This window comes from Notechis scutatus, chromosome 1 (assembly GCF_049901735.1).
Source record: "Notechis scutatus isolate UNSWTSFEM ecotype Mainland chromosome 1, rNotScu1.2, whole genome shotgun sequence".
In the NCBI taxonomy this organism is placed as follows: domain Eukaryota; kingdom Metazoa; phylum Chordata; class Lepidosauria; order Squamata; family Elapidae; genus Notechis; species Notechis scutatus.
Window position 1 is genome coordinate 17,838,324 of NC_142009.1, and position 22,593 is coordinate 17,860,916.

General features: G+C 40.2%; 2 protein-coding genes across 6 annotated transcripts in view; one reads left to right on the forward strand and one right to left on the reverse strand.

Moving 5' to 3' along the window:
* The window catches only part of CLIP2 (CAP-Gly domain containing linker protein 2), an 83,358-nt gene extending 82,490 nt beyond the window's left edge, over positions 1-868 (reverse strand). For all 4 annotated transcript variants that reach the window (XR_015745428.1, XM_087944022.1, XM_087943955.1 and 1 more), the window contains exon 1: positions 336-868. The gene's annotated coding sequence lies outside the window, so the exon portion shown is untranslated. The remainder of the gene's footprint in view (positions 1-335) is intronic.
* Positions 869-7,040: 6,172 nt separating this feature from the next.
* On the forward strand, positions 7,041-21,724 carry RFC2 (replication factor C subunit 2). 2 transcript variants are annotated; one of them, XM_026672385.2, is made up of 11 exons: positions 7,041-7,224; positions 9,568-9,637; positions 10,463-10,504; positions 11,454-11,560; positions 11,722-11,823; positions 12,033-12,133; positions 15,710-15,867; positions 17,005-17,070; positions 18,016-18,096; positions 18,543-18,656; positions 20,699-21,724. In XM_026672385.2, exons 1-11 carry the CDS (start codon positions 7,109-7,111, stop codon positions 20,807-20,809), a joined length of 1,068 nt encoding a protein of 355 aa, XP_026528170.1. In that variant the 5' UTR covers positions 7,041-7,108; the 3' UTR covers positions 20,810-21,724. The 2 variants fall into 2 exon arrangements, with proteins under 2 accessions (XP_026528170.1, XP_087800398.1); XM_087944272.1 differs by lacking the exons at positions 18,543-18,656; positions 20,699-21,724 and adding an exon at positions 18,251-18,267 and having other exon boundaries at positions 18,016-18,184.
* Positions 21,725-22,593: the final 869 nt, after the last annotated feature.

Below are 22,593 nucleotides of genomic sequence, written 5' to 3' on the forward strand. Positions count from 1 at the left end.
ACTCTCAAGTGGGTCCCACCCATCCCCTTCTTTCTCCAGAAAGCCGGTGACTCTTCTCCCACACCCCAACATTGCATCCTCTAGGTGACATTTGCTGTCAGGGGAAAGGGGCACAGGACCACCCAAATTGTGGACCCCAGAGCCCAATAATCACCCCCGCCCCCATTTTGAGACTCTTCTTGCACCCCTCCATGCCCCCCATCCTCCTCTCCCTCCTTTGTTGCTGCAAGCGTCTCCCCCAACACACACACACACCTCCACCATCCCCCTCCCCACCCCCATAGCTTTGCAACCCACCCAGCTGCCTCTCCAGCTCTCGGATTTACGCTACCTACCTTCCTTCCACCCGGCCAGTCCGGACGGAGACCCGGTCGGTCCCCCAAAAGCTGGGTTTTTTCTTCTTCCTTTTCCTTTTCCCGGCCTGACTTAGGCCATGGCCCCGAAAGCGCCCGGCTCTCTTTTTAACAGAAAGGACGCCGGCGGCGTTGCTCCGTGGAAGGCGGGCCGGCGCCTGCCACTCCCTTCGGATGCAAAAGGAGAGGCATCCACCGAGGCAGCCGGAGCGACGGGCAAGAAGATGCAGGGATGCCGCCAAGGAACGGGGATGCTCAGGCGGGCTTGCCTCCGTCCACCTCCGTCCGGGCGAGCTTGGCTTGGCGACGAGGTTCCGCCGGGAAAGGAAGAAAGAGGGGAGAACCGGCAGACACTCGCGGGTCCCGCTTCTGCTTCCCGCTGCTTGCAAAGAGCCCCCTCAGCCGAGCCGAGCGGCGCTTTGGCCTCCCCGGCGCTTTCTGCCACACTAACCAGCCTTTGCCTGGAACAAAAGGGGAAGGAGCCGCGCGGGCCCGTAGAGAGGAGAAGGGAGGGGAGGGGCAGTTCCAGCTGTTTGCATCGAGGCTCCTTCGCAGAGCGTTCTAAAAGCCTCGTCTCTTGGGTTCTCAGGCCCCGGCGCTGCAGCGGAAATCAGGCGGGAGGGCGGGAATCCTTCGCCCATTCATTCATGCATGCACACAGAGGGTGTGTTCCCACACTACGGATTAAACTAGGGTGGGATAAGGAACCATAAAGGGGAAGGGCAAATTGCGCTCTCCTCTGCCCCTCAGCCCCTTTCAAGGGCTTTTAGAATCCCCTTAAAAACTAAAGGTGATTTTTGAAGGTTGCCGATGCGCTGTCCTGAACTGTGAGATGTTAAGAAAAGTGAAATTTGCTAAAATAATCCTGTAACAAAACAAAGCGACAAATCGGGTGGCAGGTTTCATTCATTATTTGTCTTGATTAGGCTTTTCCGGGGCTGTAGAGTATTGATCGGTATATTATGCAAATCCAGAAAACGTGTCAATTCAGAAAGTCGCTTAAGTGTGAATCAGGCATAGTGTGGGTGCCTTAACAAGCTGCAAGCATCGTTGTTTTTAATTGCTATCAAATTCAAAGATGCCTTTGAGTAAAGCTGGCTGTTGTTTGAGCCAGCAGCCATGTCACTATCTTGCAGTGCTGCCTTCCAATATGTTTTTGAACTTCCGAGGCTTAAGTGGTGGTCTTTTGATGCCTCCCAACCAATTATTAACCAAACCTGACCCTGCTTAGTTTGTGCACGCAGAAAAAGTGAGCAGATGCTGTTACCTTCTAAGACAAAAAAGTTTTAAGAAGGAAAACGATGCACAGTGGCAAAAATGCAGTGGAACACAAATAGAATCAGAAAATAAAAATTACAGCAAGTACCCACATGCTCTGAGCAGGAATAAATATATAATACACAAACTGGTGTATTTAAATAACACATAGAAAATGTAACATTGTAAAAAAAATTACCATATTATTGGAAACTCTCCTGATTGATCATGTTTTATCGAATCAGATTGAAATGTATTATTTTTCTATATCAAATTAATTTATTTTATATGTTGCATATACCAGAGTGTATATTCCAACTACTTCCAACTACTACTTCATGCTTATGATGGTCACGGTGTAGGGTGATTACATGGGATCATGTAATCACCTTTTGTAACCTTCTGACAAGCAAAGTCAATGCGGAAAGCCAGATTCACTTGTTAGCCATATTACTAACTTAACAACCACAGTGTTTAGCTCAACAACTGTGTCATAAAAGGGGGAAAACTCACTTAACAAATGTTTCACTTAGCAACAGAAAATGTGGGCTTAATTGTAGTTATAAGTCGGGGACTACCTGTACTAACCAATTATAAAAATTTATATACTATGTAGCTTTTCTTTTGAAACTCAAGAATGTAAATATGGGTATCTTTTAATTTTATCCACACAACACTCTTATGAGGTAAGTTGGGCAAGAAAATATGATGATTGTCCAATATGGCTGAGCTACCTTGGGCAAATCACAATGTGGTATCTGACAGTTTAGGAACCAATGGCTTTCTAGTGGTGTTTGTGGAGGGAAGATCAAAACAGACACACCATTTCTTTTGTCTATATTTCTTTCAACGCATTAAGTCAAAATCACCCCAAAGAAAAAATATTTTTTATTTTTGTTTATCAACAATAATAAAATACAAAATGGAGAAAGAGAAAAACGAACATCCAACACTAGCAGTGAAGAAAAAGAAAAAAAGTGTTTTTTAATGTATATAAAAAGGGAGGAGGGGAGGAAAAAAATCCAAATGTCAAATATATCTAACATTGAACATAAAGAATCCACCCCAACTGGATGCTGAAAAATAGAAAAAAAAGCTGGGTTCTCTTCCCCTTATATTGTGGGTCTACAAATAGTTATAAGTTTTCCCATCTTTATTTGACAAAAATACTATATTAAATAAATATTCCAGATGAGAAAATATATCTAATAATCACATTGTCCCATTATCTAATAATATATATAGAAGAAAAGAAACACTCAACAGGGTAACCCAAATGTTACACTAATCTTCAAATCCCTCTGTCAACCATCTGTTATTGTATTTAACACATAGAAAGTCCACAAACGGCTTCCAGCCTCTAATAAAGCTGTCTAGTCCATTATCTCTAATCAAATCAGTTAGTTTTGGCATCTTTATTAATTACCCCAAACAAAAAATATATGGAGGAACTGCACCCTGAACAAAAACTATGAAATTTAAAAAATCTTTACCAATTGTTATATGTTCACATTTTAAAATGAAAAGATTATTACTTTCCAAAATATCAATGATAAGTTATGAATAATCTGATATATACATATCACAATGGGCTAAGAATCACTATTGAATCTGAGCTAAAGAGGTTCACGCGATCAATACAATATGAATCATGGAATGGAATTGTTCATTGAAGTGAGTTCAGTCCATATTACTAAAAATCAGTTTTGATTTACGTAACTCATAATATAGATTTTATGCATAGATAAATCCACATTTTGAACCGGAATCATCATCTTTTTTGTTTTTGTTGAATTCCCCTATTAAACAAGACACCTTTCTAGATATGTGGTCCAGGCCACACAGGGTCATTTGGAAGGGTGGGAGTAGTGATCACCATTTTTGTTAACTGCTGCAAAGAAATCAGGAACCCCTTCTTTAGATCCTTCTTTTTCTCATATTACTATTACAGTATAACAGAATGAAAGAGTTGCAGTGGACTGTGCAGGTTTTCTAGTTTAACTGCCTGCACAAGCAGGAAACCTTATACCATTTCAGACAAATAGCTGTCCTATCTCTTCTTAAAAGCTTCCAGTGTTGGAGCATCCACAACTTCTGGAAGCAAGCCAGAAGAACATACCCTTTTTGGCTACAAACTGTGATTCTGCATAAAGGGATGCTTACTTAAGATTCTTTTTTTTTAAAAAACTAAACATACTGGAGCACCCAGAAGAAACTACCATACAGCTCTTAGATCTGCTCTTTTAACATTTTCTCACTTGTATAGATTCTTTCACATAGAGAACCTCAAAATTATTATGTCAACATGCATAATGAGTTGAAGTCAAAAAAAGACACACATGGATAAAAACCAAATCATACAAGTCAGAGACCCCTCAATTTTCTTGCAGTGCAAAACAAGTCCTATGTCCAGCAACGACAACTTGCAGAACAAAAGAGGTTTGGGAAAAAAACAACAACCAGAGAATAGTGGAAACCCTACTTCAATCTACTCTACCCTGATGCCCCAAGATGTTTGGAATATGGCTCCCAGGTATTCCAGATACCTTATGGTACGCCCTGTATCACCAAGCAAATTGAAGGACAGATATTAACCAAGGTATAGCCCAGCCTCCTTCAAACTGGTGCCCTTCAAATGTATTTTATTATAATGGCTGAAAATGATGGGACTCCTGGCCATTGGATGCCTGCTTAGTGAAGGCTGGTGCAGGAAAAAATTCTGCAGTTTTCTCCCTGTTATTGTAAGCCATATGCTGCCTTACAGCTACTTTATCCATCATTTTTGGGTCAAGGTCATCCCTGAAGCAGACAAAGACAGTACAAAGAGAAGCCAGCTCTTGCAACTTATTGTTCTGTCCCAATGAGGCCGCAAATCAGTGACCCAGTTCCAAACGGGTATTGCACAATTCTTGTGACAACAGCTTGAATGACACCCACAAAATACCTTTGTTTGCGGGCTATTTGCCAAGAAGTTTGGCATTAATGGTTTACAATCTCAGCTTCTGAAAAAGAAACAACTCATTCATCATTTTGAAGGTGGACTGATAGGAAGGGGGTGAAACTGATTTTCTTTTTGGTTTGCAAGGACAGAGTAAAAAACGAACAGAATGAATTGAATTCCTTCCAACAGAATCCAACTGAATCATACACTGCAAAATGATTCTGGCCTGGTTCACTTATTCTTCTAAGCTGTAGCCTGCTTAATTTGGTTCATTAAATAAACCACAATTGGCTGGACAGGCAATAATGCTAAACTATAAACTAGGGTTTAGAGACCACAATGACTGGTCACTGAATAAACACAATCAAAGAAAGGCATATGGGTGAGATGCAGTATGCGAATCCAACCAAATCAATGTTAGGCTGTTGTACACAGCTGTTTGAGAACCAGAATCCAGCATTTGGTGCTAAATAATCCAGGAATATAGAACATAAATGAATTCAGAAACATCTTATTGCTCACACAAGATACAAAAGCAACAGAGTCATTCTCCCCCTTCTCCTCTATAGAGGATTCTATGGTCAACTTGGCGGAACAATTGCAATTCTGTCATCTGTCACAAGGTAGAACATCAGCAGGAAGCTCTCCTCTTCCTCTTCCTATGGAGGGGGACCCAATGACCAGACCAGGAGGAAAGATTCAGTGCAGGGCCAGTGTACCTCCCTTACAGAAAAACTGCCAATTGCAGTTTTGCAGTTAATCCATGCTGCTATTCACAGATCTCAACAATTCGCAAGGAGTAAAAATATAGTATTCCCAATATTCCAAGTCCTTAATAACATGTCAAGTTGCTCAGGATCTCAAAATGTTGCAGCAAGTAGCAACATCCAATCAATCTTAGTTGATCTTGAAAAAAACCAAAGAGATTTGGATATGATTATTAAAGAGATAGGAGATCACTACTAAGAACTGGGGGAAAATCCCAGAAAAAGGCTGTAACAATAAGCATCTGGAAGAAGTCAGGACAAAGTCATACATGTCACGATGTCATTGCATTCATGACACAAATGATGTAATCTGAGTCATTCACAACATGACATATGTAACATGGAGTAGATTATTTGCATCTTTTGTGCAATGACAATGTGATGCATATGTACCTATCCCCTCTTCCTTCCCTCTGTGGATGCACGTGGCTGGGGCACACTGCTTCCATACTGTGGAAACCATAATCCCAAGAGCAACTATGTTAGGTAAAGGAATAAAGAAGACATTTATTTAATAAGAATTGATTTTTCTTTTTGAAGTAGGAGGCCTCAACAACCCAAGCAATAGCAAGTTTTGGGCAATACTTAATACTCATTTAATGCCCCAGAGCAGCTCCAGAACAGCAGCTCTTATTAAATTTATCAACAGGAAAACAAGAGGCATCAGTGTGCGATCTTTTTAGAGAGATAACTTTAGTCTCCTCGAATTTATTGGCTCAATGACACATTCTCTGTCTCTCGGTGCTTTGCATATTAATCTCCTTAAGGTGATGCTTATGATTTTGTTTACCACTCTTTGTAAGCAATTAAGTTGCTGTCATGTGTTGCTGTTAAATTATATGCATATATAATTTATATTATTTGTCTTTGCTATTGGGATACCCACAGCCATTGTCACATCTGAATGTAACACAATTTTACAGAATAGGCCCTTGGAGGTCTTATAGAACCTTATATTATTCCTTAATAATAATAATAATAATAATAATAATAATAATAATAATAATAATAATAATAATAATAATAATAATAATAATAATAATAATAATAATAATATAAGCTCAAGACCTTATATTATTCCGGAGAAATGGCTGTCCAATCTCTTCTTAATCTTAACTTTTTTCTGCAATTCTAACATGCCATTTTTGTCCCATGGCTGACTTGGGCATAAACTCCATACACTCGGTCAAATGTTGCTTCTCCCGATCTCCCACTAAGATAAGATGACAAGTTGCCTTGCCCTCGGAAGTTGTGGGAGCGTCATCACTTGAGACTTTCAATAAGAGACTGGACTGCCATTTATCAGAAATGGTGTAGGATCTCCCACTTGGGCGAGGGTTGGACTAGATGACCTACAAGGTCCCTTCCAACTCTGATTATCTGTTATCTGTTAAAATATTTGGACAAGAAAAAAACCTCACTGGCTGGATTTCTGCAGCGAGTTAAAGCTTAAACATATAAAATAAGATATTATTTGTCACAGTCATTTTGGATTAAATCAGAATCCTCCAGGTGGGTTCTTATCGTAGAGTCACAGCTTCCATGATAAACATCCAGATTCTCAACCCGACTCCTCTGATGGGCATCAGAAGACAGGGACGCTCAGCGACAGCAGGAAGGACAGAAGCCACCCAACTAAGGGCAAAGAAATGACAGCAAGGATGGCGTGAGCGTCAGTTTTTGAAACCCGCATGACTAACCCTGTCTTTGCCCTCAGTCGAAATGGCCTCCCGCGCATTTCTTGACGTAAATGGGGGCGTGGTTTGGAAGCCTTTCGGCGGGAAGCGCTAATGGCGGCACCCGGGACGGGGAAGTTGCTTGAAGGAGGGAAAGAAGGCGGGAGCGCTGCTGATGTCGCCTCTACTTCTACTTCTCCCGCCGGGAGCGGCCATTATGAATTGCCCTGGTGAGAAACAGAACCGGGGAGGAAGGGCAGGCCCACCAAAGGATGTTACTGAGGGTTGCGAAGCGGGGGAAGTGGGTCCGGACAGTTAGGTTGATGGCGCAGCAATAGGAAGCCGGTGTTCTTTTTGTGGGAGCGTTAAGATGGTGACTTTGGGGAGGTGGGTGGCGAGGGATTGCATTGGGGGCCGCTTAGACCTGGGCTGCAAAACTCTGAACGGCCATTAGGAGGCAGTAAAGTGCGAGGGAGTGCTTAAAAGTGTTTTTTCCTGCCCTCTAGTGGCCGACCGGGGTTTGCATTGGCATTTGTAGGTTTTGGAGGAGAATGAAAGAGTAGGTCAATGTGCTAGGCTACAAATCAGAAGATTGTGGGTTCTAGGCCTCCATTATGCATGCAAGACAGCTGGGTGACTCTGGGTCAGTAATTCTCAGCCCATCCACCTTATGGGGTTGTTGCTGTTGGGGGAAATTTAGCAGGAAGGAGTATTAGGTAAGTTCATAACTTAGAATTACATATTTAAAGGTGGGATGAAAATATAATTATGATAGATTATTTAAGGGGCATAAATTGGATTTTGCAGAGGCATTTCAGAAAGTCACTGATGGAAAACCTGAAAGACCAGGTTAATCATCAAATCTATCCAGGTGGTGATAAAGAATTGACCCCAACTGGATGGCACATTTTTATGTATAATAAGAAATTACATATGTGTATGTGTGTGTATATATGTGTATACATACACATACAGAGAGAGAAAGAGGCTTTACAGAAACCTGTGGTCGGGATGGCAGTATTCACACACTCGCCTAATCTGCATACTGTGCTGAACCCCTTCTCACCTAAATTAAATTCAGCTCCAGTGGACTACATAGAAGCAGCCTTACAGTTTTCTTGGCAAATGAAAATTATTTGCCATAGATTTCTTCTGGGTTGTTGGTTGATTTTCCAGGCTGCCCTTCATCTCTGCAATTCTCAGATAAATTCCCACAAGACAGGTTTACAGGTAGTCCTCGATTTATAACAGTTCATTTAGTGACTGTCCAAATTTACAACACTGAAAAAAGGGACTTATGACCATTTGTCACACACAACCATTGCAGAGTCACATGATTAAAGTTCAGGCGCTTGGCAACCGATTCATATTTATGACCATTGCAGTGTCCCAGGGTCATGTGATCCCCTTTTGTGACCTCCTGACAAGCAAAGTCAATGGGGAAGGCAGATTAACTTAACCATGTTAGTAATTTAACAAGTGCAGTGATACACTTAACAACTGTGGCAAGAAAGGTCATAAAAAGGGACAAAACTCACTTAACGGATGTTTCACTTAACAGAAATTTTGGACTCAATTGCGTCTCTAGTGTTTTCAAAATTCACCAGTTTGTGTTTGATGCTGCCCTAGAACTATCATCTAGCAAGCAGTTTCATTTGTGCAGAATAACAATATTAAATAAATATGCTGCCCAACTCCCAGTGACTCAGAGTTGCTGTTATACTAAGTCACAGAAATCCTGGTCCAGGTTAATACTAACGAAGCTTTGCATGTTGGGCATGGAGCTGCTAGATTTGGAACATATCTGTTTATGTGCAAGCAAAATATACCAAACTAGTTTGGATAATGAAACTTCTGCAAGAAAAAAATTCAAGCTCAGAGAGCACCAAAGACTTCTCATTTCAACCCTGAGCTACAAATATTCTTCTTTATTGGTTCTTCCAAATGTTTTTGGAAACAATTATATGGCTCTTACAGACAATTTACTGTAGATAAATGCTTATAGGCTAAGTTCCTGCATTGGTCACCCATACCTTATGATGCAAAAAAATGATGCAGTTCTTTATTTCAATCAATCAAAATAGAGCTGGAAGAGACCTTGGAGGTCTTCTAGTCCAACCCCCTGTTAAATCAGAAGACCCCATTCAGTTTGGCCTCCCCAACTTGAAGCTCTCCAGATATCTAGCCAGCCAACATGCTCCTATGTTTTCTGAAAATGATCTCTTGAGTTTGCACAACATGGTCAGCATGTTGTGGGAACCAGGTCTTCACCACGACATGATGTGAACACAATATGTCACGTGAAATCAGCCACTGTATTTTGTTCTAATCCTCAATTTAGAATTTAGTTTATTGTATGAACCCAGGCAATATGCTTCTTTAATACAACTAGAAGATGATGCCAATTGGGGGAAACTATTTTAGTACTTATTAACTTGATTGCGTTTTTCCTGCTCTTCCCCCCATACTTGTTTCCAAACTTCATTTTCTGCTTCAGTTCCCTCTCTTTCAACTGCATTTCCTTTCTTTTGCCGTTGGCACAGGGGGGAGTATTAATGTGTCTTGTCCAACAGGGTTGAAAAATACAGGCCAATGAAGATGTCGGAAATTGTTGGCAATGAAGACACTGTTAGCAGATTAGAGGTATGTAAACCACTTTATGTTAGAAGAATGCTTCTTTCAGTGGCTATGAAATTTTAAGATCTATTCATAAAATGGTCTAAGTAGGTCTTGTAACTAGGGGAGTTATTTTCCTGCAATGAACTGGCACCGAAATGAAGGAGAGCTGCATTTCTTTGTTGGCTTTAGAAGACGACAATATCCAAATATCCTCATGGAATTCTCAGTTGCCTATGGCTACAGCTAATGCTCTAGTGCTCTATGTTGGGCTCACTTCAAACATTGATTTTAGAACCAGTTTAGGAAGTGTTATTATAAGGGCTCTATATCGTTTTTGTTCTTGGCACTAAATCACAGAGGGTGAATCATTTGCTGATACTCTCTTTTATGTCTTTTTGTTTACCATGAGACAAGGCTAAGGAAAAAATGTAATAGATGGTTAAAGTAATGGATACAATTCTATATTTTAGCTCTTGTCTGAATACCAAAACTGAGGGCACTTATTACCATAAGTGACAGCATGTTGCATGGAATTCCTTGTTTGTTATTTGCTCAATATAGATTGAAGATGATTCCATAGTACAGAACTTAAACAGAGAAAAGTAAGATGTTTCTTTTCTTATATTACCACCTGTAAAATCTTATTTCAAATTCTAAAAAGAGAACTTGTTTAGAAGGCATGGAAGACTGTCAAGGAAGGCAAAAAGTATTGATAAGAAAGTTGCAAGAGATTTTGAAACATTTACGTCATAACTCTCCATAACTTCCCAAAATTTGAAATACATACTATAATTTCCAAGTACAGAAACTTGCATTTCTAATTAACTGTCCTTTTTTTCTCTTTCCTAGGTGTTTGCAAGAGAAGGAAATGTTCCAAATATTATTATTGCTGTAAGTAATTTGTTTCAAGCTAAGTGCCATCTTAAAAAAATTAAGTCACCGGCAGTTAGTGATGAGAATCCCATTATTTGTTCATTCAAATTATATAGCTGCCTATCTCATTTTTACTCTAGATGGTTTACGTTAAAACAAAAACCACACAATATAAGAACAAATAAAAATGGAAACGATTAGCAGCTGGGCATAACCTTACCTATCATCCACACAGCTAGGAAATCGGCTGTAATCTGGGCCCAGGGGTAGGTAAGGCAAAAGGCAAGTTTGAAAGACCAGCAAGGATTGGGCTAATCCCTTGATGGCAAACTTATGACACGCGTGCCACAGATGGCACGCAGCACGCTCTCTGGGCACGCGAGCCATCGCCCTAGTTCAGCTCCACCGCGTGTGCGCCTCCCACTGGCCAGCTGGTCATTGGGTCTCTGCTGTGCATGTGTGAGGACGGGGTGTGCATGCATGGGCAGCGTACGCATTGCCTTTTGAGGGTTTGGACACACGCATTCGCGCACGCGCTTTGGGCACTCCTTCTGGAAAAGGTTAGCCTTCACTAATCACAAGGGAATGATGTTCCTAAAGGCAGCGGCCACGACAGAAAATGCTCTTGTGGTTCCCATCAGTTGTCATTCCCTAGCTGACAGTACCTGCCACTCTTCCTGCCAGATAAGACAGATAGAAACAATTGGGGAGAGACAGTTCCTTAAGTAACTATTAAGTATAAAATACAACAAGTACCAGTATTAGCACTTCCTCTATTTTTTGTGACAGTAACTCGTGTAATTACCATAGCTGCCATTGATTATATTTTAAGTCTGCAAGCTTCTCTAGACTTAAACCTTTAAGGGTGACATGTTTCAAGAAATAACACCACAATTTCCAAATTCCAGGTTGTCCCTAACAATGGGATGACTTTTGGAATCTTTTTATTTTTTATTTTCTTTTTAAGGGCCCACCAGGAACCGGTAAAACCACCAGCATCCTTTGTCTGGCTCGTGCACTTCTGGGCTGTGCATTGAAAGATGCCGTTTTGGAGCTCAACGCATCAAATGACAGGTGAATCAAAGGTTAGAGGGAGAGCTGTGTTTAATTTAAGCAATCTTACTCCATTCTTCAACTGACAAGACCTCTTAAAATAGCTTGCAAAGATCATGCTGCCCCCATTCAAGGTTTAATACCAGTGAATAACAAGTAATAACTGAGCATTTTACTTCCAGGGGCATTGATGTCGTCAGGAACAAAATCAAGATGTTTGCACAACAAAAAGTGACACTTCCAAAAGGCCGACATAAAATAATTATCTTGGATGAAGCAGACAGGTGAGAAGTTTTTTTCCTCACTCCAACAATCACCTATATGAATTTGAAGAGTACTAATGTCATGTTTCCTTTAAGGTCAGCCTGAGTGAAACTGTTTACATTAGTAAATAGCATGTCCTGGACAAGGTATATTGTCCAATGATGACAGGCATTTTGGTGAACTTTCATGGCTTAAATTTATTTTGCCTTTTCTATTATTCCTCCACCAGCATGACAGATGGAGCCCAGCAAGCCTTGAGACGCACTATGGAAATTTATTCTAAAACGACTCGTTTTGCTCTGGCTTGCAATGCTTCTGACAAAATCATAGGTAAGAACATGGGCCATTTGGCTAGGAGGAGTGAGTCTCTCTCGCTTATTCCTAGATTGGAAATAAATATTTCTATTATCACAATGCAAGCGTCAAAGTAAAGATAGAAGCATAAAGGCCTTAAATGTCCTCTTGCTTTATAAGGTTGAAGAGAATTCTTGTAAGGCACAGTCCTTAGGGCCTGGTGTAAAAGAGCAGGTGAGAGTAACAAGTTCTACATTTGAAACTTACCTCTGCAGTGGATTTCCTCAGAAGTTTATTCTTGGCTCTAACTCATAAATGCCATTGGTATCCTTCAGTCTCAAGAGACTATGGTATCGTGCTCTAAAAAGAGATCCTAAAACAGCATCTAGTGTGGCTAAAAAGGCCAATTTGAGAGTGGCAATCCCTTCCACACTGAGGACAGATACAGTCTGTCTCCCGTCCAGCCCCAGGATTACGCTGGTTCCTGCACTGCCTCTTTGCCGCCTCCTGCTGAATGAGTGTCCCTTCGAATTGGAGAAGGCCATGCTGCATCTTTAGTCTCCAAGCTGAATGATCAGAGGTCAAGGTTTCCCAGCTGTCGATGTCCATTCCCAAGGCCTTTAGATCCCTCTTGTAGATAGCCTTACATCACAGCTGTGGTCTCCCTCTAGGGCAGGGGTCCCCAACCACGGTCCGCGGACCGGCACCGGTCCGTGGAACAAGTCCTACGGGCAGCTGAGCTTGTTGGCGCCGCCATCTTTTTGATGAAAAAGTGCTTCCGGTGAGCTTTTCCGGGTAGAAAGCTCACCGGAAGCACTTTTTCATCAAAAAGATGGCGGCGCCCAGCTAATGCCGGTACTGGGCCGCGCCATAAAAAAGGTTGGGGATACCGGCCACGGCGTAAAAAGGTTGGGGATCACTGCTCTAGGGCACTTTCCCTGCACTAATTCTCCATACAGGAGGTCTTTCGGAATCCAATCATCAGCCATCCTCACGACATGCCCAAGCCAGCATAGACGTCGCTGTTTCAATAGTATATACATGCTAGAAATTCCAGCACGTTCCAAGACTGCGCTATTTGGAACTTTGTCATGCCAGGTGATGCCAAGAATACGTCAGAGACAGCGCATATGAAAGGTGTTCAATGCAGACATAAATGCAGACATACTAATAACAACCAAACTTGAAAAGCTGCTGTAAAATTGCAGTTGTAGAACAGTCTTGAACATTTGGAAAACCACTGTGTAAATGCTTTGTGAGATTTTACAAGTTCTCACTCACCCATGGTGGCATTGTTTATAATTATTTGGCACATCACTGAGAGGATCATGTGAGGAGCCTCTGTGATAGCCACTTGGCAGGAGATCTTCTCACGTGGTTCCCTTCAAAAACAGTCAGTAGATTGCAGACACTGCCACAGTGATGTGAGATCAACCCATGCTATGTAAACATTTAATAATATGAAAACTGGACTTGAGCCAAAAGGCAAAATAATCCCAGAATCTCTGAACCAGAGTAAATAAGATGGCTGGTGTGCTGCAAACAATGTTTGGAGAGGTTTAATTGACTGTGAAATTGCATGTTTTAAAGTTAAGCCAATTAAGAACTTAATTAGCATGATTTTATGCCTCTTTATGTAGGTACTGAATCTTGATGTCACTGAGTACATGATTTCAAAGATCATTGAATCCAATAGGATCCAAACATTAGAATCACTGGGAGGTACATCTTGTGGTCTTCCCTGTGGTTCTGGCTTAAGATTTCATGTGGGGCCTTCTAAAGTGACATCCCAAGTATGAAACTCAAAGGAGGAGATGTGACTTTTCCCAAGTCATCTACTTTTGAATAGTTGCTCAAGATATGCTTATTTATTGGGGCATTTGTAAGGTAACATCTCTTCCAGGATGGCTGCTTTTTAAAGAAAGTTTGCTTTCTGTTATTTGTTAATTCTGTTAAAGGTGCACTGTGAAAAAATTGAATTAAATTAAATATAAAATAAAGTGAACTAATGTCAACAGTACAACAATTAATCAGTGGAACGACTTGCCTCCAGAAGTTGTGGAAGCTCCAACACTGGAAGTTTTTAAGAAGAAATTGAACAGCCATTTGTCTGAAATGATAAAGAGTTTCCTGCCTGAGCAAGGGGTGGACTATAAGACCTCCAAGGTCCCTTCCAACTCTGTTATTCTGTTAATGTAACTGCTTTACTATGTTTTATTATAGATTGCTGTATGGGTTATTTATTTAATTACTATAATATTTATAAAACCACCCAACTCCATAAGCCTAACCCTGGACGCCAAAACAGCAAATAACAAATTAATTGGGTTAAATGGTTTCATAAATAAAGAGTCACTAGGGACAGTGAGACGGGCAGTATATACATTTAATTAAATAATAAATATATATCAAAGGGAAAAAATCCCCATAAAACAGTAGAATATATGAAAGCCAAATATATAATACAAAAAGGCAAGCAGGCTTATAGCAAAGTAATCACAAGGCAACTCATCCCTGGTCTTTAAGAAGCTTTATTTATGCACTGCTCTGGATTCCCTTCATAGGAGGAGCAGTAGTGCATAAGTAAAAGTAATACTGGTTTTGAATACCTTTAAGGAGTGATGTAGCAGGGGACTCTGACGTAAACAGAGGTTTGGGCAGGAGCAATTCCTGGCAACCTGTGGTTTTGGTTTAGTAAGAGAGGGTAGACATCAGAATCCCCTGTGCTTGACTACAGCTTCAAATTCAAATCTAGAAAGGATGTTGACCATTCTGTCACAGTATACCCAGGCATGGGTGCTAAAACCAACTTCCTTTTATGCAAAGCAAAGTACATAGGCCAAATCGAAAAGAGATTATATCCCCATAATTGAAAACTATGGGTTCAGTTTCTGGCATTTCCCAACAGAGTTAGGTGAAATTCCTACCTCAAATTCTGGCAGTTGCTACTGGTCACTGTAGACATTTTAAAGATAAAAGGACAAATGGTTGATGCTGAATATGTTTTTCTTCCAGTGTTCCTAAAACAACTGCATTTAATCCCTGCAATTAAATTACATTAAAACAAATAGCTGGATGACTTTGGGCCAGTCACACTATCTTAGCCCAGTTCACCTCATAGGATTGGTGGAAAAAGGAGGAAGGAGTACAAATAGTCTTTCACTTACCACAGTCCTGTTTAGTGACTGTTGGAAGTTACAACTACACTGGGAAAAAAGGGACTTATGACTGTTTTTCACGTTTACGACCATTGTAGCATCCTCATGGTCACATGATCAAAATTCAGATGGTTGGCAATTGTCTCATATTTACGACGGTTGCAATGTCCTGGGATCTTGTGATCACCTTTTATAACCACCTAACAAGATTAATGGGGAGGCCAGATTCACTTGACAGCTGTTCCCTAACTTAACAACTGCAGTGATTCCTTAACCATGACAAGAAAGGTTGTAAAATAGGGTAAAACTCACTTAACAATGGAAATTTTGGGCTCAGTTATGGTCATAAGTCGAGGACTATCTGTATTAGGTATGTTTGGCACTTGCATTATTTGTAAAAATAATAAAGACAAGAAATAAATGTAATTTCATCTCTAAATTCACTGCCCTCTAGAACCCATCCAGTCTCGCTGTGCAGTTCTGCGATACACTAAGCTAACAGATGCCCAGATTCTTATGAGGCTAATGAAAATCATTGCGAAGGAGAATGTACAATATACAGATGATGGTCTAGAAGCCATTATCTTCACAGCCCAGGGAGACATGAGGCAGGTGAGTAATGTCTTCCTGCAGCTTCTTTAATTCTGTCAGTATCCAAAGTTGAGACATGAATTTGCTATTGCTAAAATTAAATAGCTTTGCCATATGGTACTTTCCCCTGTTTTTTTGGGGTGAAACTGGCCGCTGGAGAAACAGATGGACAGCAAAGACTTTCGATTCTACAGGTGACATAGTGCAGATTCAATATTGATGTTGCAAAAACCATAACAAAAGCTTTACAAGAAAGTTAACTGATTTGAAAATGTAATCTCTCTCTCACTCTCTTTCTTTCTCTTCCTCGTCCCTGCCTCCTCTCCAACTAACACCGTTATTAATGGTTGGATTAACTTGCATTATAAAAATCAAGTCTTCCTAGCTGTGGCAGTTTTTACAGCTGACAGTGCAATCCCTTTGGTGAACACAATATAATTTCATGTGTCAGCTTGAACTCTTTGTGGAAAGTAACACAAGTTTGTATCATGAAGCTGGATCATGGCTGCCTTCCTTGGAGAAAAGAGTTGGCCCATTGTCTAACATATACCTGGTCACATACTACAGCTTCTTCACAGAAAAGTTCCAAATTTAATTCTTCAATGGGGTTTAAATGTATTAAGACCACTCATTGGGGATAAAGTGAATTTTGATGTCATCCCAAAGTGAAAATGGGCTGGCCTCTTCAGATAGAACCAAAGTGGGAGTATTGTCTACCATCCTGATGATTGCAATAGTTTGATTATAATATTTCCACTGTCATTAAAATATTCTTTCAGCATCCTGAATTATAATTATTCAGGTGATGGATTTTATAAAGTATTAAGTGGCTTCATATTTAGCCTAGTATGTGAAAATCGGTAGGATGCTATTTGCACTTCTGCAATATTCTATTTCCTGGTTTCTTTCCAATGCTGCAGTCTTTCAGCCATTGATTTATGTTGATGCTCAGTTCTTATTTTCCCCTTTTTGAGATTTTTTTTTAAATAACTTCTACAAACCATACCCCTATCTCTTCTTTTGTACAAAAATCATGCCATTTTAGTTACATCTAGATATTTTTCTTTCCTGGTTGAGAAACTGTGTAGATCTTTAAAACTTTAAGGATAACCTTTTTTTAAATATAGTAATGATAGTATGTTTTCATTCTTTTAACAGGCACTAAACAACTTGCAATCTACCCATTCCGGATTTGGTTTCATCAATAGTGAGAATGTATTTAAGGTTAATTAAAGTTTTTTCTTTAAAACTGCACTGATGATGTTACATGGCTGGGTAATGAAATCTCTGCAAGCAAACAGCCAAGTTCAAAGAGCACCAAGGACTCCGTAGTTCTAAGCTACATATATTCTCTTCTTTTGGAAGTTTTTCTTTTGCCCGTCAGAGTCAGTGCGATTTGCAGAATTGTAAAGGAGTTTTGGCAAAATGGTGGAAGGGGTGCTACATTAAAGAAAATTACCCCCTAAAATGTATTTTATTGTTTTGCATTTAAAGGTAGCATGATTCTTCTTTTGCATTGGGCATCTCTTGTTTGCTGCCCCTTTTTAAAGTCCCCCATCAAAAAAAAAACCTGATCTTAAAAATGTCTTCTCCAAAGAAAATCTTTATCCTGCCCACGTGAATATTCCCACAGTGGCTCACTTCTAAGATCCTGTCACATAGGAAGTTGCTTTATGCCAGATCAGACTCTAAATCCACCCACTTTAATACTGTTTACCCTGATGGCTTGCTATTTTTTACCCCAATCCTTCTTGGAACCAGACTTCTAAACACTCTACCATCTACTTTGGTCATTGTTCATGCCAGTAAGCAACCAGTTTCATGGAAGAATTTAGATATAGATCATGAATTGGGACGTCAATTTCCTGAGGGGAAAATTGCATTTGTTTACACATTTAAAAAAAAAATGTGCTAGTTTGAAACAAAGAGTCTGAAGAGTCTGTGTTTAAGAGATTAGGCTGTGTTTTATTGAGTTCCTATGAAATTATCCTGAACCAGTTCCACTTTGGCAGACTTGTAGTTCCCATATCTTTCCAGGTCTTATAGGACCTGTGCAGCCTTATATAGTTCGAATAGGTTGATCTTTCTTTATGGAGATATGGACCATAACTGTTTTCAATAGCATTGGGGGCTTTTGACTTCATGATGATGCTCCTGTTTTTGCCACAGGTGTGTGATGAGCCCCATCCATTGTTGGTGAAGGAGATGATCGGCCATTGTGTCAATGCAAACGTCGATGAAGCTTACAAGGTGGGCACAAGAGGAGTGCATATCTTTTGCCTCTTTTGCTTTCTGGTTTTCTTGCCAGAACATAGGACAGGAACCACATCTGTAAAATGTGAACATAGGACAGGAACCACATCTGTAAAATGTGAACATAGGACAGGAACCACATCTGTAAAAGGATCTCTTTCTCACAGCCATTTTAGGAGCTCGTGGATTGTTTAACATATTGCCCTAGATCATGGTTTTAATTATATGTTCTAAAGGCAACAATAGGCTGGGGTCATGGAGAAAAGACATGTCACAAGTTTTCCTCTTTGTTCTCCTTTTTGAAGTCCATTATCTTTATAATTTAATTGTGATTATATTGATTTTCATTGATGTTTGAGCTGTCTTAAAAATAGTGTTTGAGAAACTGGATGTATATCTTTAAAACTGTTAGGTATCAAATGATAATTTTGTTCTTTCTTCAGATTCTTGCTCACTTATGGAAGCTTGGTTACTCACCTGAAGACATCATCAGCAATATTTTCCGAGTCTGTAAAACATTCCAAATGGCAGAATATCTGAAGTTGGAGTTTATTAAGGTTAGGTTTTGTGGGAGTTGCTGGTGTAAGCAGCAGGGTTGGCTATGCAAGCCCGAGTGCCTGAAGAAAGAATCTTTTTAACATCTGGATCTTTATATAGATCCATTCATAATCCTGTATAAACTTCCTCCTTAAACAGGTGAAAAGGATACTAATGAATTCCATCCCATCCCAAAGTAAAATTGCACAAAACATCTCTAACTCTCTTGCTCCACTTGAAGTGACTTCGTCATCCATTTAGGAGTAGAAGGATAGGCAACTTAAAAGGAGTCTTCAGATTTTCAAGAAGCTGCTTCACTCCCCTCACCTCATGCTGCATATTGTACATGTGTCCCTTGGATGTGTTTATTTTATTTAATAGAATTACTCTGGGTGCCCTAGCAATTACAATAGGAAAATGTTAAAAACAACAACAATTGAAGTCACCTAAGTGTCCAGATAAAGTACAGATAGTCACTCAGAAGTCCAGAAACACTCTACTCAAAGGTCTGAGAGAAGAGCCGCTTTAAAAAAAAACACCTTGTGGGAATGGGAGGGAGCTAAATGAGTCTCTAAGAGATCTCTTTCCAGAGGGCAAGAGCCATAACAAAGAAGCCAACTACTTGAGGGATCTTTATGTACATCATCTCTGCCAGAATTGTCAGGAAAGGCGTTTTGTGGGTCCCGTTGGCCAAAGAGCTTTGTTTAGTAGGATCCAGGAAGGGAGCCTTTTCTGCTGTGGCACCCGCCCTGTGCAACATTAAGGTCCTCCCCTTAACCGGGACCTTAGATTGGCCCTGACCCTCCCAGCCTTTAGGAAGGCCATGAAGACAGGAATCTGCCGCTTTGCCTCAGGGTCTGGCATATGGTGGAGAGCTCTTACCAAAAGCTGTGCTGAGAAGCATTTCTGCTGCGAATCATGCTTTTCTGTTATAAATGGATTACAGATGGGTTTTATATGCATATTGGTTTTGAACATAGCTTTATTGGAATGTGTTTACCCGTTTCAAGCCACATAAAATTGCTTGGATCAGGTGGCTTATCATACAAATGGAATAATGAATGGAAAATCTTACCGAATGGGCAGAGACTATGGGACATAAGTAGTTTCCCAAATAACCTGATACTATGCTTTAGAGGTGGTAATCATGAAGTCATATGAGTATAGTGAGGCATGCCCATGGCTGCTATTCCCCTGCATTATGGACCAGCTGCACCTTCTAGGTGAATTTCAAGAAAAGCCCTATGGAACATGGCACTGCAGTAATCCAGCTATGTGACTAGTGCTTGAGTTGATGTTAAGAGGGCCTCCTAGTTCAGACAGGGTGTATCCCTGTTTTTGTATCTACTGAGATGTCACATTTTTTTAATCCATCCCTTTTTTTCCACTACAAGTAATCCTCGACCTACAACCCTTCCTTTAGTGACCATTCAAAATAACAATGGCACTGAAAAAAAAGTGAACCTCTGACCATTTTTCACACTTAAAACGGTCGCAGTGTCCCCATGGTCATGTGATCAAAGTTCGGACATTTGGCATGAATGGATGATAGTGGCACTTCTTGTCCCAGGGTCGCGGGATCACCTTTTGTGACGACCTGACAAGCAAAGTCAGTGAAGCAACCGGATTCACTTAACAACCATGACACTAACTTAACAATTACAATGATTCATTTAACAACCAGCAAGAAAGGTAAAAATGGGGCAAAACTCAACTGTCTTGCTAAGCAACAGGAATTTGGGGCTCAGTTGTGGTCGTAAATCGAGGACTACCTGTATACAACTGTCTCCATCAAATGATGTTGGGAATTCCGAGGATAGTTTTAGGGCAAGACGTAACACTAGTTGCTTTTTACTCAGGGGTGAGTTTTCTTGTTTAGTTGAGGTATTTCCTCTGTGTGGTTTTCCTCTTCCACACCTCAGTTTGCATGTGCATAGGTAGCTGCAACATGAAAATATAGCGGTTGTGATTTCATGAATGTATACTGAAATATTGTGTCTTTACAGCAGGAAAAATAGGAAGCTTATTTGAATTTAATATCTTTTTTCCCCTCTATGATTAGGAAATCGGTTATACGCACATGAAGATAGTTGAAGGAGTAAATTCGCTCCTACAAATGGCAGGATTGCTAGCCCGCCTCTGTCAGAAGACTGCTGCTCCTACCACAAGCTGAGAGGATGGACGGCAAGTTGGCCAATAAAGAGGAGATTTTGCAAACTGACTAGCTTCTTTGCGCAACCAAAGTATGAGTGCACGGCTTAGCATATAGTTGGTGGGTGCAAATGCACTTGTCAAAGCTGTGGTTTCTCTTACGACTTGTGTTTTTTTACAGTTAAATAAAACTTTATTATAAAAACTATCAGCCATAAACTTTGCTACACCAATGGTATTGCCTAGGAATGTGAATACATTTTTCCCCTCTCATGCTTTTAAGAATCCGAATAGTCTTCCTTTCTTAAATTATTCAGCCAAGATTATATAGTAATGCCTCTTTAATAGCACTAGATGGAACTGAAAATTAAAATACATTTGGCACTAAAGTACTTAAGCATTTCAGAGATATTCAGGCAAGAAATTCATTTGGTGAAAGCAAGAACATGGAACCTAGAGCTGGGGAATTACTGCTAGCAACTACCCTTGCTACTGGCCAGTTGATTAGAGCTAATCTTCAGCAATATTTGAAAGGTGGCTTGTCCTTCATCTGAAGATGTTCGAATCCATCAAGTTCCAGCTGACAGAATGCTGGCGGGAGGAAAGGATCTTCCATATTAGACCAATATTGACTTTAATGCAGCAGACTACTGGATGCAAGGCCAGCTAGATTCTTCTGAGAAACCTGTGAGCATATTGTGTTGGGTAGTTGCTGTCCCACGATTATCACTTTTTCCAGGTAGACACTATTACACGATGTATAGCTATTTTGGATAATAAATCTTCAGAAACGTGTACTTTGGTCATCACCATGGTCTATTGTGGGGAACACAACAATTTGAGAACAATGACCCTTGATTTTTCTCAAGCCACTACAAGAGAACAGTCTAACTCCTGGAATGCTTGTTAAATAAACTGCCCCATGATTTAGAAGCAATCCTGAGTATGTCCTTTTATTCATAATGGTGACTAGCAAGACTATGACCAAAAGGGCATATTAGGGATCATTGATAAATAATGGGATACTTCTTCAGCCAGCTGCTTTAGACAAAACCCATTCAGGATCTATCTTTTAAGTTATGCCCAGATCACATTTCTCTAAATTGTTCAAAATATAGACAAAATGCAGATTAGGAACCAAACAAAGAGAAACTGATGATAGGAGAATTGTGGATAATCAGTTGAGTATGCTATGTATTATACATCTGCTATGTTTCAAGGGCTGGAAACCTTTGCAAGAGGCTAGATGATTCCAAAATCCCTTTGAGGTTGGTTTTTTTTTTAAGAGATTCTTTAGCTAATGAAGCAATTTTTACCGGTTTTTATGCAGGAGACCTAGAAAGGAAATGAAAGAATGGGATCATCACAACTTCTGAAACAAAGGGAAACCATTCTAGATGAGAGGAGACAGTCTGAAACCCTCAAGGCCTTTTTAAAATAACTTTTAGAGTCATCTGATCAGCAGTTTCCTACCATGTTAAGGTAGAGATATAGCTGTAAATGTTAAAGCACAAGCCTTCAAATAAATTTAGCCCACTTGAAAATATAAATAATCACACTGCCTCCAGAGCCACATATATTATGTGGCTTCATCCACTTTTGCAGCTACTCACTCCAACCCACACTTCTACTTGTATTGAATGCAACCCTTGGTCTTCAAGATTGCTCATTCATGCTCTAAATCATTACAAACTTGCTGTTAAGAATTGTGTTATGTCCTGAATTTAAGTTACGTTCAGTAACTACAATTAATTCTCAAGCCCCTTAGATTCAGTCATGCCTCTGTAGTCTCTCGGTGACAGTATT

Bases quoted from the DNA above. Each gene is read 5' to 3' on its own strand.
- RFC2 (XM_026672385.2), top strand. From the start codon at position 7,109: ATGGCGGCACCCGGGACGGGGAAGTTGCTTGAAGGAGGGAAAGAAGGC. The intron at 7,225-9,567 runs GTGAGAAACAGA...CTTGTCCAACAG, and splicing joins GGCCATTATGAATTGCCCTG to GGTTGAAAAATACAGGCCAA. The intron at 10,505-11,453 runs GTAAGTAATTTG...TTTCTTTTTAAG, and splicing joins TTCCAAATATTATTATTGCT to GGCCCACCAGGAACCGGTAA.